The sequence below is a fragment of the Olea europaea genome, chromosome 18, assembly GCF_002742605.1.
Source record: "Olea europaea var. sylvestris chromosome 18, O_europaea_v1, whole genome shotgun sequence".
Classification (NCBI taxonomy): Eukaryota; Viridiplantae; Streptophyta; class Magnoliopsida; order Lamiales; family Oleaceae; genus Olea; species Olea europaea.
The window spans coordinates 19,698,213-19,714,145 of NC_036254.1; the positions used below are offsets into that span (position 1 = coordinate 19,698,213).

The 15,933-nt window shown below is 35.3% G+C and overlaps 1 protein-coding gene across 1 annotated transcript; it reads right to left on the bottom strand.

Annotated features, from left to right (window-relative positions):
- Positions 1-7,271: 7,271 nt before the first annotated feature.
- LOC111367696 (beta-galactosidase-like) lies at positions 7,272-15,477 on the bottom strand. The gene is made up of 19 exons (XM_022988700.1): positions 15,009-15,477; positions 14,829-14,924; positions 14,613-14,725; positions 14,440-14,506; positions 14,237-14,329; positions 13,961-14,104; positions 13,357-13,445; positions 13,112-13,217; positions 12,940-13,027; positions 12,227-12,345; positions 11,977-12,138; positions 11,482-11,657; positions 11,200-11,309; positions 10,728-10,837; positions 10,454-10,564; positions 10,279-10,383; positions 8,516-8,721; positions 8,102-8,438; positions 7,272-7,801 (listed from the first exon to the last, which is right to left on the bottom strand). The coding sequence occupies exons 1-19, from the start codon at positions 15,183-15,185 to the stop codon at positions 7,691-7,693; spliced, it is 2,520 nt and encodes an 839-aa protein (XP_022844468.1). The 5' UTR covers positions 15,186-15,477; the 3' UTR covers positions 7,272-7,690.
- Between the last annotated feature and the right edge of the window lie 456 nt (positions 15,478-15,933).

A 15,933-nucleotide genomic window follows, 5' to 3' on the forward strand; every position in this document is an offset into this window, starting at 1 on the left:
TTACAAATCAAAAATTTTATAAGTCACAAATTATTTTTCGATCGCAAATGAAGATTTTTTAAGGTCACAATTCAAAAATTTTGTAGGTCATGATTTGTTTGTTGGTTACATAAGTCAGATCATAAATATTATAAGTCACATATTATTTTTTTTAGGTCACATACTATTCTCGATCATAATTTATCATTTTTAGTGGTCACATATTGTTTATTGATCATAGGTTAACCAATTTAATGGTCACGATCAATCAAATAATACATGACCACCACCAAACCACCACTCCCTTCAACAACACCATCGCTTGAACCACCAGCACTATCACCGACAACAACACTAGTCTCAAACAAAAAATCAACTCCAAAATTATCAACGCCATCGCCGCCACCACCGCCACACCAACACCACTGTCGCCGCCGCAGCACCATAACCATCCCTACCACATCTCACCATCACGGTAGCCCAACCACAGAACTCCACAATCTACCACGTCACCACCGCCACTACAATCGCAACCACCGTTCCCACCAGATCCACCGTCTCATCGCCAACACCACCGTACACAACATCGCACAATCATCGTACACAACCCCTCATCGCACCATACCTAGCCACCGGTCATCGCACACAACCACAACATCGCACCACCACCCATTGCACAAAAAAGATCTGCAGCGCCCATGGAGAAACGTCGACATTGAACACATCGCGCCAAGCTGCAAGTGAAGCTCAGTGAGCGCCGCATGCTACTCACAGACACGAGCTCTGCTTTGGTCTTCGGGAACGGCGACGGTGATTCACACTTCTTCTGCCCAGCGACACTTCGAGTGGTGACGACGCCGTGAATGGTTGCTGTGCAACGGAAGAGAGAAATTGAAGAGACGGAGTGTGCGGCTAGATAGAGCAATCTGGGAGAAAACGGAGAGAGAGAGAGAGAGAGAGAGAGAGAGAGTGTGTGTGAGGGTTTAGAATAAAAAATGTATATTTAATATTAATATTTAACTATAATATTTCTGATTTTTAATATTTAACTATAATTTTAAATTAATTAGGAAATGAAAAAAAAAATCTAATTAGTGAAATATTAAACTTCCACTCTTATTTGGGAACTATGAATAGATAAACTATGGATTTGTGTAATTACCACTATTAATGTTGACACCACTAGGGGTGGAGAAAACGGCCAAATCAAACTAAATCAGACCAGAGCCAAACCAAACCAAGCGGTTCGGTTCGGTTCTATCAAAAAAATTAATAGTTTTGGTTCTGGTTCTGGTTTAGTTCTAGTTCAAAAAAAAGAAAAAAAATCAGAATCAAACTTAATATTTAATTTTATATATAATAATTAGTGGAGACCCTAATTTTATATTCATTGGAGATAGCCCATTGATTGAATACAATTTATTAATCAATTTTGGGTCATTAGAGATAAATAATTCATTAGTTGTTTACACTCTAATTTTGTATTCAATTGAATTATTTCTCATTTACTCATTTTTAATTTACACAACGTCGCAGCATACTAGTACCGCATTTCATCAAGTCAGTGGAGTGTCATTTGGGATCGAAAAATGAAAATGGTCAGTTACTTAAAAAGTCTCTCAACTCTTTTTTTACTTTGATTGTGTTGATGCGTTATGTGTGTTCTTCACCAATAGATGAAAACCTAATAAACATTCATGAAATATTAAACGATTAATGTTGCTTATAGAAATGGACTATAAAAATTTTGATAATTCATTCTTTATTGTAGGGGTGTGTCTTCAAAACTACTGTAATTAATTTAATGAATTATTGCTATTACTTATTAAATAGTTTTTTGTATGAAAACGAAAACTGATTGGTGTATTCAAATTATGAATATATTTTGTTTGTTAGTCGTGACTTTTTTGATCTCGATGATTAAAATTTGAACTTCCTAAATGTTTGATGTTTAAATTCTTATTTAGGTATGCATTACTAATTTATATGATACAAATCTAAAAATTTAAGAAATGAAATTAGAACAAAATCAAACCAGAATCGAAAGGTTCGGTTCAATTTGGTTTCATATTTTTAAAAAAATAATTTGGTTCCATTATAAAAAAATCGTTGGTTCATGGTTCAGTTCGATTCTCTTGGAGCCAAAATCATATGTAACCATATCCACCCATATGCACTACAATTTTGTTTCTTTTTCTTTTTCACTTTTTAATTACATTAAAGGTCATCAACATTGGCTAATTGTCCTTTTGTATTCAACATCCTTTTTGTCACATTTTAGCATATTTTGTTCCCGAAAATAGTTTTTGTTCCATCATATTTTAAAATAAGCAAGAAACCAATTTTAAAAAAAAAAATGAGACAAAATGTTTGTCCTTCGTTTTGATGCATGCAAAAATAATGGTTAGTCTTAAATCACTATCAAATTAAATGTACTAAGTAATGAAAGATTGAAGGTGAAAATATAATCAACTAAATGTATTAATTAATGAAAGATTGAATGTGAAAATGTAATAAAAAAATATGAGGACACAAGTGTGAATGAAGTTAAAATTAGAAATCTTAAAAAACCTTACTACATGTACACTATGGTGTAAATTTTAGTTTACACTTTGTCACATATTATTATCCTATTGGATATTTTAAATTTCAAACAATTTTTTATCCAATTGACACTTGACAACAATGCAACTTTCAAAAATCAGTGTACAAATAGCAAAGTTCAACCTTAAAACTTAAATTATAATTTAATTTGATCAAGATTTTTTAAATGCATTTTTTGTACAAGTATTTTATTTATTATGAGTCCTTACCAGCATTACCAAACAAGTACGAAAACTAATTCAATAATTATAACCATAAATTTTGGCAATAATAATAATAATAAATTTGAACCTGATTAAACATCAAATAAAAACAACCCATTTAAAGTTCTAGAAAAGGTGGAAAAAATGCGACTTTAACTCAATTACACATAAAACGTGATGGCACTTGGCCCCTATTTTGTAGAAATGAAAATGTGTGAAATAGTGTTTTTTTTAACTGAGTGGTTGAAAAAGAATTTTTTTTTGATTTACGCGTAATATTATTTTATTAAAGATTGTGTAATTAAAAATAGAAGAAAAAAATAAAATATAATAGAATGGAAATTAAAGGGGCGAAACGGACCTGATCTCGACCCCAACATAGGAAATCTCGCTCTCTCTAGTCGCTACATAATAAAGAACACGCTCGACCGCTCTCTCTCTCTCTCTCTCTGCTCTTGTTTCTGGGTGTGGAATCCGTATCGAGAAATGGGTCGTCGGAACTTTTGTCGGATCACGACCTTGTACTTATGCCTTCTTCTGATCTCGACGACAGTACACTCTTTCTATCTCCCCGGTGTGGCCCCTCGCGATTTTCAAAGAGTAGTATTTCTGTCTCTTTTGTACACTTACGACGTCTCCTAATTGTCTTTGTTTTAACCTGAGCATTATTTGATCTTTAGATCTAGTAATATTGTAGTTGATTTCTCGGATCAATTGTTTATTTTTCTAGTCTTAGTAAGTTCATTTCTGTTGCTTGCTTGTGTTGTTCCTAAATTTTGTTTTGATTGATGGAGATCTATGGTTTATATGTTGGGTGATTTGGTGAATTTGATTTGGATCTAGGGTTTTGATTTTTGTATTTTTGTATTTTTTTTTTTTGGGGGAATTTCGTTCGTAGCTTTTGTATCTGATTGGAAAGGATGCTGCTGTGTGGCCTTGTTATGAACTCTTCATTAGAAGGAAAAGAAAATTTAACTTTCCTGCATTTGACTTTCGATGATAATTGATACAAGGATTGGCCCCTTTTTTCTTTTTTTTTTTTGTGTAATACAGTATCATGAGTTTTTTGCCATTGCGGGTATGTGCTTAGTCATGATAATTATGTTGATGATGAAGAAGTATCGATGGGGATGATCTGAATAGCAACTATATTACTTGGCAGATTGCAATGACCATAGAAAAGAGCAGGTCTGGGGAAATTGATGTTATTGTGCTGCTCAAGAGGTTGTCTTAGCTCTAATCTTGCCTGATACCATCTTCTGGGTGATGCCAACTTGGAAAATCATTTTGCCTCTAGTAATCCCTAGTTTCGGATTACACCAAATGCTTGCTTTCCTAATGAAAAATGTTTTCGGTATTTTTAGATTCTGATGCTGTCCGTGTCGGATTTGTCGACATGCAATTTTTCGAAAAAGTACTCACACGATATGTCGACAACATGCAAATTAATTTTTTTTAAAAATTTTCAGTTATATAGTTTAAATTTAATTTTATACTTATTATAAATTTTTCTTGTTGAAATGTTCTAAATATGAGTACTTGTTATTTAATAATAACTTTAAGTTAAAAATATATATTATTTATAATAAAGAAAGAAAAATGATTATGTTAGAGTATTCGAAGAGTGTCAGTATCGGACCCTATTCAGATACGGATACCAGTTGTGCAGTGAAGATTATCATTGGTGGTGGAGGGCCTACCTGACTGCTGGTTCCTCGGCTTTGTACCTTTTCTTATACTCTGTTTTTTACTTCTTCACTAAGTTGGAAATTACAAAGCTCGTTTCTGGCATTTTGTACTTTGGGTATATGCTCATTGCTTCATATGCCTTCTTTGTGTTGACGGGAACCATTGGCTTCTGTGCTTGTTTCTGGTTTGTTCGGAAGATCTATTCCTCTGTGAAGATCGATTGATGTAAGATGAAGGGAAATTTGATAGTAGAATGAGAAGAATGTCTTCAGGATGGTGATGGAAGAGCAATTAGATTGGTAACTCTTTATACGCAGGATAAGAGCTTGAAACTCTGTAAATTTTCCCAGCCTGCAAAATAACATTTCATTTTCCAGTGGCTTGTATTTTATTTTCTTGTTCGATTTTGTTCAAAACCAAAAATCAGCGTCATGGACTGTAAGATGTTGAAGAATTTCTAATAGAAGTGACCTTAGTTGTGTTGGAACTTTTCTTGTTATTCGTCAGTACCAATGCAAATGTAGCCTGATAAATATTGTCAAGTTTTCTCGACGTTTTTAATTCATTTCGTAATTATCGATATACTTTTCAACGAAGATGTGACAACAAATTATAACCGACTTCATCCCTTTATGATTCCAATTTCTTTTACTGATTTTTTTTTTCAAACTTATTTTCGATCACATTTTATGGGATTTGTAATTTTTCCCAATTTTTATCAAAAACTAGTGTTTCTAAAACTATGTAAAATAATGTTAGCGTGTCGAGGCTCAAGGATTGATGGGCGTTGAATGAGGTCAACAATGTCAACTTCGTTCGACGGGCAAAGTTCCATATGATTTCACTTACAAAATATAGGACGAGGCATCCCAAGAGTACGAAGAGAACAAGAAAACTCCAAGACATAAAATAAACTTCCAAAGAAGAGGTAAAGCATATAGAGACATTAGACAACATGTGAGTGTTTTCCCTCAGGTTTAGCAGTGATACTAGTAGTCTCCAATGGTGAAATCTTCTACAGAAGAAGTTTTGAAACTTCCGAGAAAGATTATGTTTCGAACGTAGAGTTTCACCTCTCTCCAGAGCCGGAGTATGGTTTTGGCCCCAGTGTGGAGTTATTGCTTCATCTGGAGATGGAGTAGAATCCCATTTCAGTTCCTTATTCCAGTCAGTACGAGCTCGTTGCCTTCTACAGTACTTGGGATAAAAGCTTGAGGAAGTTATCCAAATATTTACGGCAGGAAAATTTTTGTTGACACGATCAATAGAAACAGAGATAGGAGCACCTACTATCTTGGAATTCTTGGTGCATATTAACATGTTACATGAAAAACACAAATTAGATTAAAAGAAGCAGTTAAAAATATTCTGGAATGGAGATTTAAGTCGAGAAACAAACCAAAATGAACCTTCCTTTTCCCAAGCCAGCAACTCTCGGAATGATACATCAGAGAAAAGTGCATCCATATTCTCAACAAGGGTGCCAGCTTTTGCTTTTTTTTCCATGTGAGCACCAAGTTCTTGAAGCTTGAAATAAAAGGATGTCATTCTAGAAAGAGATCAGCTGCCAAACACAAGGAACCAATTGTAACTGCGTCACTTGTATCTTCAATCTACCAGTTTGATTAAAACTGTGTTACGCATGTCCAGAGACGGACGCATAGAAATTGAGTTAGGAGGGCATAATCAAACTTTGTACAAATCAAATACTTTATTTTTTATTTTTAAACGATTCATATTTGACCTGAAAAAAATGTAGTTTTACATTTCAAAAATATTTCTTCATTAATATTTTGCTAATCATTTTCATCTATTTGATTTTGAATAATAATTTTATTAATATTTTGCTCATCACAAGAAAATACATATTTATGTTTTAAAAAATTGTTTATTTGATACAAGCAATCAATTTAAGTAATCGAATGAAAAAACAAATAACCAATATTCAATACTAATAATCAGCTAGCAACTCTTGGAATGATATATCAGAGAATAGTGCATGCATATTCTCAACAAAGGTGCCAGATTTTGCTTTCATTTCCATGTGAGCTCCAAGTTCTTGAAGCTTGAAAATAAATGGATGTCATTCTAGAAAGAGATCAGCTGCCATCACAAGGAACAAGGAACCAATTGTAACTGCGGCACTTACATCTTCAATCTACCATTTCCTACACTCATGTCCTCAATCTTGTAAAACTGTGTTACGCACGTCGAACGGGAATGTTTATTTGAACAATAAACGATTAAGTGATGAGAGGGATAAGTTAAAGAAAGGAGATATATTTCATTAATATTATAAAATCTTATTCTATTCTAATTTTGTAAATGAAGCGCTTGTTGGATAAAGATTTTTTGAGAAGAGATTATTTGAAAAGTTTCTCTGTGAATATGTGGTTAATTAAGTGGTGGAAGTCGTAGAAAAATGTGGAAAATTAATTTTTTTGAAGAATGTGTTGTTTAAAATAACCAAAATCAAACAGGGTGAGAGTTAAAGTGTTAATTTGGAATAAACAAATATTTTTGACGATTTTACCCTTTCAATATGATATCACATGATGTAACACTGTCATTTATGTTCAACCAATCTTTTTGATTAGCTAGGTACACGATTGGAATAGGTTTAAAAGGTGGGAAAATAAGTGCAGCAAATGATAGTTCAGGGACATAGTGCAACACTTATGAAAGTCTAGGACCCCTGATAGAATATACCCTTTTTGTCATCTTCTCTAGTTTGCTAACTTGAAAGACAAGATAAAAAAATATTTGGGCCCTTCCAAAGAATTATTAGATTTATCCTTGTAAAAGACCAAATTTGATATATCATTAGTATAATAATACAACTCCAGGCATTTTGCAAAGAAAAAGCAAATGAAATGATTGCTTTCTTGCAAATGAATGATACAAATCTTGCATGCTAATTAATCCCTCCCTTGATCCCCAAACTTTTGAATGATTACAAATGCAGCCCAAAATAGCATAATAACTATTATACATACACTATCTCCTCTGCAATCATCTTGGAAATTTGTATGGGCTTTGGAACAGATGGTGTGTTGCATATATGTACAACTTCACCCCCAGCAAAGCCAAAGAAATGGTTGAGATGAACTCAGAAGTCTAACAACTACCTCGAGAAAAGAAAACATCCAGCGACTCGTGTCAAGAGGAAACAGAACTGTGGTCGAACCCTTATAATGTCTTGGCTTGGCCATGGATTAACTGCAAATGGCCTCTACGGAAACTTTCTTCATAATGTTCGGACATGGATCTCCTCCAAAGATCTCGGGCGTTACAGGTACGGCGCAAAATTGTTGCCCAATGCAATACTGCAAAATTTAAAACAAGAAGCAGTGCAAAGGTCAATCCATATATCAGATGCAAAGAAGCATTTTAGTTAAAGAGCAACCTGATAACCCAATCAAACCACGGCCAGTTAAACTGGAATATGCTGGTTCACCGGTTATCAACTGAATATTAATATGTGGTTTAAGTTATAACCCGATTCTTAGTTCCTGGTTTTTATTTTATTATTATTTTATTTTTGGGTTGAACCGGGTCAGGCCGATTCTTAGATCTCTGCTTTAAAGCAGGTATGAATAAATTCATGAAAAGATCAGTAAATATACCCTCTCGAAAACATCATAGGAATGAAATGCATGACAGCTTCCCTCTTGGAAGTTTCCACAGACCCCTTGGGGTGTTCCAAAGCTAGCAAATTTGATAGACGAGATTTTCTGACCAGGATCACACGAGAGGTGAACTTTTGGTCTCAGTGGTTTGTTGACTTTCCTGGATGCTTGCATCTGCCAATTCACTAATGTTGGCTGCCATTCAAATATATCTGCACATACACTTGCTAATTCTCTTTTTACCAAAGAGATCCCATAAGGATTTCCTCCCCATTCTTCAAAAACAACCAACAAATTTCCTGTTGGATAGAGCCAGGAACGAGGAATGTGATACCTAGAAAAAAATCATTCCTCGATTAGTTGAGCATCTTCGATATAAGATATATGGTGGAGCAGTGAAGATTTTCTTACCATCTCTGAGAAGCTTCCCCGCAATTACTTAAGCATTTTTTTTCATTGAACCAACCGGCATAATTACAGGTATCACAACTACCGGATGCTTTGTACTGATTCCAATAGCGTCCAATACTTTGACCATTTATCCACACCTGGCCTTTACTCATGCTATTCATGTCTAAAGCCAAAGGCCCGTCCCCATCTGGAGCATTAAAAGTAGACTGGAAAAAAGAACATATAAGTGGAGTATCAGCTAGGTAGCTTCAGTAAAAATGCGAGCAAAAACAACTAGGACGTGTAAGTGGATCTAAAATCTGGATTCAAATGAGTCATCATCATTCAGTTGCTACAAAAGACAGAATAATTGACCAAAACACACTCACCTTGTACCACGTTAATGGCTGCTTTTCATAGGAACCTTCAACCCATTCGACGGAAGAGCTTCCACTGAGCGAATGAATACTCAGAGCTTCTCCTTTTAGACCAACCTGTCCACAAAATGGTGGTAATTTTAGAGATGAAGAAATGAGAATGTTTTTTGAATATCCTAAAACTTACCTTGTAAGACCATTTTTGCCATGATAAGTCACGTTTCCCCTCGTTTAGTCCACTAAGTGAAACTGGGCCAAGAACACCAGCATTCCAAGTTTCGAAATGGGGACCAACATTCTGAGTTCATGTGCATGAACAAGCGTGTATAAGCGTATTATCATCCACTCAATGTCTAATAGTATCAAACTTGGATTTCCTTGACTTATCGATATTCTAGAAAAAAAGATCACGTGCATGCATGGGTAGCTGTGTGCGTGAAAGAGAGAGAGAGAGAACAGACCGGGAGACCAACAGCAATACTAAGCAGCGAAATTTTGTTGACTCCGGCTCTTAGATTTACACCTTGACTGAAAGTTAGTTTGGGATTTTCTAGACTTCCATAGCCAGTTCCTGTGGCGGAAAAAATATATATATATATATATACACAGATGAATACAATGAAGAACCATTTAGCAGCAATCTAACAACTAATTATTAATTTCTAAAGCACAAGAAGCTCCTAAAGTAGCTTTCATTTTGTCAAAGAAGACATTTATACTCTTTTACACTTTCTTAACATTTCCAAAATTTATCCTCCAAGAGAAGAAAAAAATATACTGCTGTGGTGATTTCTGAAGCGATTACACTAACTTCTTCAGGCGGATCTTTTGAAAGACTCCCACGGAGATCAGAACTTAATAAAATGATTAAATAAAGTAGAGAAATTTAGTGACCCGTAGATGCACCAACAAGATTTAGAATTGTTTGGATGCAAATAACCACTAACCTGACAATTGACCATTGATGAAAATATGCAGAGCATGGCCTGCGGATAAGACTGTAAGAACAGGCAACTCCCCACCTCTTAAGAATTCTTCACTATCATCGATCTTCACACTGAATAAAGAAACAAAGAAGGAAAAAGATAAGAAAAAAATATTTTTATCATCAATCTTCACACTGAATAAAGAATACTGATTCCAATAGCGTCCAATACTTTGACCATTTATCCACACCTGGCCTTTACTCATGCTATTCATGTCTAAAGCCAAAGGCCCGTCCCCATCTGGAGCATTAAAAGTAGACTGGAAAAAAGAACATATAAGTGGAGTATCAGCTAGGTAGCTTCAGTAAAAATGCGAGCAAAAACAACTAGGACGTGTAAGTGGATCTAAAATCTGGATTCAAATGAGTCATCATCATTCAGTTGCTACAAAAGACAGAATAATTGACCAAAACACACTCACCTTGTACCACGTTAATGGCTGCTTTTCATAGGAACCTTCAACCCATTCGACGGAAGAGCTTCCACTGAGCGAATGAATACTCAGAGCTTCTCCTTTTAGACCAACCTGTCCACAAAATGGTGGTAATTTTAGAGATGAAGAAATGAGAATGTTTTTTGAATATCCTAAAACTTACCTTGTAAGACCATTTTTGCCATGATAAGTCACGTTTCCCCTCGTTTAGTCCACTAAGTGAAACTGGGCCAAGAACACCAGCATTCCAAGTTTCGAAATGGGGACCAACATTCTGAGTTCATGTGCATGAACAAGCGTGTATAAGCGTATTATCATCCACTCAATGTCTAATAGTATCAAACTTGGATTTCCTTGACTTATCGATATTCTAGAAAAAAAGATCACGTGCATGCATGGGTAGCTGTGTGCGTGAAAGAGAGAGAGAGAGAACAGACCGGGAGACCAACAGCAATACTAAGCAGCGAAATTTTGTTGACTCCGGCTCTTAGATTTACACCTTGACTGAAAGTTAGTTTGGGATTTTCTAGACTTCCATAGCCAGTTCCTGTGGCGGAAAATATATATACAGATGAATACAATGAAGAACCATTTAGCAGCAATCTAACAACTAATTATTAATTTCTAAAGCACAAGAAGCTCCTAAAGTAGCTTTCATTTTGTCAAAGAAGACATTTATACTCTTTTACACTTTCTTAACATTTCCAAAATTTATCCTCCAAGAGAAGAAAAAAATATACTGCTGTGGTGATTTCTGAAGCGATTACACTAACTTCTTCAGGCGGATCTTTTGAAAGACTCCCACGGAGATCAGAACTTAATAAAATGATTAAATAAAGTAGAGAAATTTAGTGACCCGTAGATGCACCAACAAGATTTAGAATTGTTTGGATGCAAATAACCACTAACCTGACAATTGACCATTGATGAAAATATGCAGAGCATGGCCTGCGGATAAGACTGTAAGAACAGGCAACTCCCCACCTCTTAAGAATTCTTCACTATCATCGATCTTCACACTGAATAAAGAAACAAAGAAGGAAAAAGATAAGAAAAAAATATTTTTATCATCAATCTTCACACTGAATAAAGAAACAGAGAAGGAAAAAGATATTAAAAATGAAAACAGGTGATTTCTTTTTTCAAATGTTAATGCAAGTCAAGTCACTATGAAGTTACACCAGAACTTACTCTGTTGTGTACCACAAATAATCTGTCCGATCTCTGGTAGTATTAATCTGCTCTAATAGTCCAACCGTAGTAAATGAATTGTCTTCATATGATGCTGCTGTCTCTTCATTGTACGACTGCCAAGAAAATTCTGTGCCATCGGGGGTCATCTTCATTTGTCCACTTTGAGCCCCAACCTTCGTGAGAAAACTCAGATTGATTTAATTTTTATTTATCATGTAATAATTTAAAACTACAAGAGCTTTTTTAAGGCATTTGAGACACTTTTCCAGTAAAAAAAAAAAAACTTTTTTTTTTTTATGACCGTGAGTGTCCAAGCCAATTTACGTGCACCTCGCTAATCCCACGGGACCCTGAAATTTACAGGGTCCTGAAAGGACTCGAATTGGTGACTATTGAGGAGCAAACCCAGGCCTGACCACTGAACTATCCCTCAGGGTTTCTTCCAGTAAAAAAAACTAACATAGGTAATTTAATGGAAGAGACTTTTCTCACCCTTGCTGTATTATAAACAGTGTTTTTGCAATCGGGAAGGATGCTGATGGACCATGGAGGTAAGTTGTAATGCTTATTCCCAAAAGACACTTTCGCAAATGAATGCTGGTTGTAGTTTGCAAGAAAAGCAGCACAACCAGACTTGGATTTGAAAACATGAGCCTAAACAACAAAACAAAGGTACAGTTTGAAATTAAATTTTCATTGTTGACAAGGGCTAGTATTTGTGAGAACAAAAAATGTGTCCAACCTCCTGATAGTTTCCAAGTGGTGAAACAACAGGATCTGCAGATACTAAAGCCTGCTCACACAGCTTTATTGCTCGATGAAGATCTTTCAGATGACCCCATTTAGGTTGCCTCAACAATCCTGGACACGACAAAGAGAATTTCATTATTTAGGCTGATAAGCAGGCTATTATTTAGAAAATTTTGTGAGATGCACGCTTATTTAACCACAGAAAACCAGTGCAGCAGATAAGCAATAGGAAACAACCAGTGTCATTGGGCTTTTTAAGGACATTTAAATTATAGCACGAGATCAGTTGTCTTATGAAAACAAGGACCTGCTTGTGGTACATAGTTCAGCTACATTAGGTGCTTGTATGTATATTAACCACCTTTTGCCTTTAATTTTTTGACAACATATCCACGCGAGTTCTCATTTACCTATCGATGTGATGATCAATCCTCTACCGTCAATTTGGCACCATGTGTGACAATCACAATCCACAAATCCAATAATATTGAGGGGGTGATAGTGACTTGGTAACATAAAAACTATAAGAGTTGCTTCTTTTATCAAACAACAGGTGGCAATCTGAAAAGACATGGCAAACTATGATTGGTGTGGGACTGAATTTGTATTGTTATTTCACAATACACAGGACGAATCATGCATGCCATGTTAAGCTTATTATTTAACGCAAGAAATAATCTTAGGAGCATAATCCTGTGTGCATACCGTACTGATCAAGAGGTGCATCATAGTCATAACTAGTTGCAATAAATGGACCACCAGCAGTCCTGCCAAAGTTTGTTCCTCCATGATACTGCTCAAAAGGAAAGAAGAGAGACATTTAGCAAATCTATTACAAATTGGTTTCAGTAACAAATTCATTGACCCGTCAATTTACCATATAATAGTTAATGAAAGATCCCCCCTTCTGTATGAATTTTGCAACAGAAAATGCCATATCTTCAGCTGGACGGTAGGGAACCGGACCTCCAAATTCAGTAAACCTATAAAAAGTCTTGTATGATATAACTGCTGATAAAATGAATAGAAAAAACTCTCCTACGAATATTCTGACCCTAATAAGAAAGTATAGATGCAATAAGTTGATAAAATCACTAGTCATAAGAACAGTTTAAAGATTACCAGCCAGTCCATGCTTCAGTCCACATCTTCGGCTTATAAGCCTTATTGGGAGAGAAGTTATCACAATAGAAACCGTTGCAGGTATTGATCTGGCAATAAAAATTAACATTAAAGTAGGATATCAAGACAGATTATTCTATAAACATATTTCAATAGATATTAATATTTATCTTTTCAAGTAGAAGCTCGAGGAACTATTAAGAATATTTTAGATTACGGCTTGATGTAGTTAAATTATTTTTTAATTCATTTACATCCTTTGACAGGATCAAGTTGAAACTATTATTTAAAAGAACACAATGGGTGGAAATTGAAAGTTGAAAGACAGAGAAACATGGCCATTATTTAGTCATAGCCAAGATTCAAAGGTCAGATTATATAATAATACAGTAATACAGATTGGCGCGAGAAAGTGAAGAAGCAAAGCCATGTGCAGGGTAACCAGGATTCAAATATTATTGTGCACATTAGGGGACAAGACACTGTTACATAGGAAGCCCACTAAGAACGAGAGAACACGACCCCATAACCATTAAAAAATGGGAATATGAAGAAAGAGAAAGAACATAAAAAAAATGATGTTGATAAAAGTGATCGAACTCACAATGGGATCCGGGGCATCATCTTGCTTACACATGACCCATGGGACACCAGTGCCAAGATCAACCGCCATTTTGGCGGCCCATTCTGTGTAAGCTTGACCAGGTGAACCTAGTTCGTATTCCATAGGTCCATACTCGTTCTCAATCTGTCACATACACACATTTCCATTTTATTTTCTTTCCATACACCGAATATCTTGTGGATCTTTTTTGCGCATAGGCTTAGCATTGGAAATCAGAACATGGGAAAACAGAATGAAACAGAGCACAAGGACTACCTGAGATAGAATAATTGGACCACCCTGAGATTTATACAGTTTTTCTGATTTCATCATATTCACTATTTTGGTTGTAAATTTTTGCATTGCAGCCTTTGTGTGAAAGATATTAGACACCAGAAATTCAAAGCACATAATTAGAAATCAATGGAATAAATTTGACTAAAATGGAAACTCAAATGTCAAGCTATTACTCAACTAACCTTAAAAGGTCCATTATCGGTTCTGAAACTAATCCCAGGAAGATACTTCAACCAAACTGGAAAACCCCTAGATTGAAACAAGGAAAGTGCTCAGCATAAAACCGTTTTCCCAAAAAATTATTATTATTATTCCCCTCTAAATAGAAAATTCCATTTGCATTCTCTAAAATTACCCAAAGTTCCATTCAGCACAAGCATAGGGACCAATTCTAAGATGAACATAAAGCCCTGCTTGCTGTACCAGCTTAATAAACTTCACCAAATCATACCTCTCTTCAAAATAATACTACAAAATCAGAAAATAAATTAGTAAAAAATTCCCCCAAAAAGTGAAAATAAAAATAAATAACTGAAAATATTCATGAAAAATGCTAATACAATTTATTTACTTTTCCGAGTTCAGGTTCATGCCCATTCCAGAAAACATAAGTCTGGATCACATCCAACCCTCCTTCTTTTGCCTTCTGAATAAGATCCGGCCACATCTACAATGCCCAAAAAACTTGTTTAAAAAAAAAAAAAAAATGCCATTCCAAAAAATTCTTTGAAGTACATTTTCACGAATATACCTCAGGGGTGCTTCTTGGGTAGTGAATGGATCCAGATATAAGAATCCTCCTTTGCCCATTTACATTAATGGCCTTATTGTCATACGAAACAGAGGCTTCCCCAAAAGAAACACATGAACTCAATAACACCATAACGACAAGCAAAATTGGACTGCACATTGTAATCCTCAAACCCATAATGCAAAAACCCTTCCTCTGTTTTCAATATTGTAGCTTTACAAAGCAAAACCCTTTATTCTTTGATTCTATTCCTTCTTTCCCTCTTCCACTTTATTCCATACTTGTTTTGAGTAAGATAGAAAGAGTAAAAGAAACAAAAGGGATGAATATAAGTGTAAACACAATTACGAAGAACCAAGATTTACAAGGCAAAAACAGCTGTTTTTCCCTTTGTTTTCAAGATTCTCTCTTTTCGTTTCTGTAATAATTAAAGATTAGAAACACAGAAACTGCAATTGGGACTTGGAAATTGCTGATTTGTGTGCTTTGCAGCTGCATTTAAAAATGTGGGTCGTTTTGCGAGTTAAAGTGGGGCCCTTTTGCCAGACTTGGTCCCCACAAAGGGGTCCCACCTCGTCCTACGCCTCTCCATTTAATACCAACACCCAATAAAGTACTAGCTACAAATCTGTTTATACAGAAAAGTTTTTTTTTTTTTTATTTATTTAAATATATAATAAAAGGATTGATAAAGGTCTGTTTGTTAGTAAAAATGCGCTTTAAATGCGTGTTAAAATGTTCGTGCACAGCACAGAGGTCAATTTCTCAGATCCCGACGAGGACGGTCAGTCCATAAGGTTATGTTTGTCTTTTGGATTTTCAATTCCCAAACGTGACCTTAGCCGTTCACTCTCACTTACAGAGCCACTGGAAATATGTTGTATCACGCGCGAGTTGAGCGAGTAAGATCTTTTCTCTTCCAATT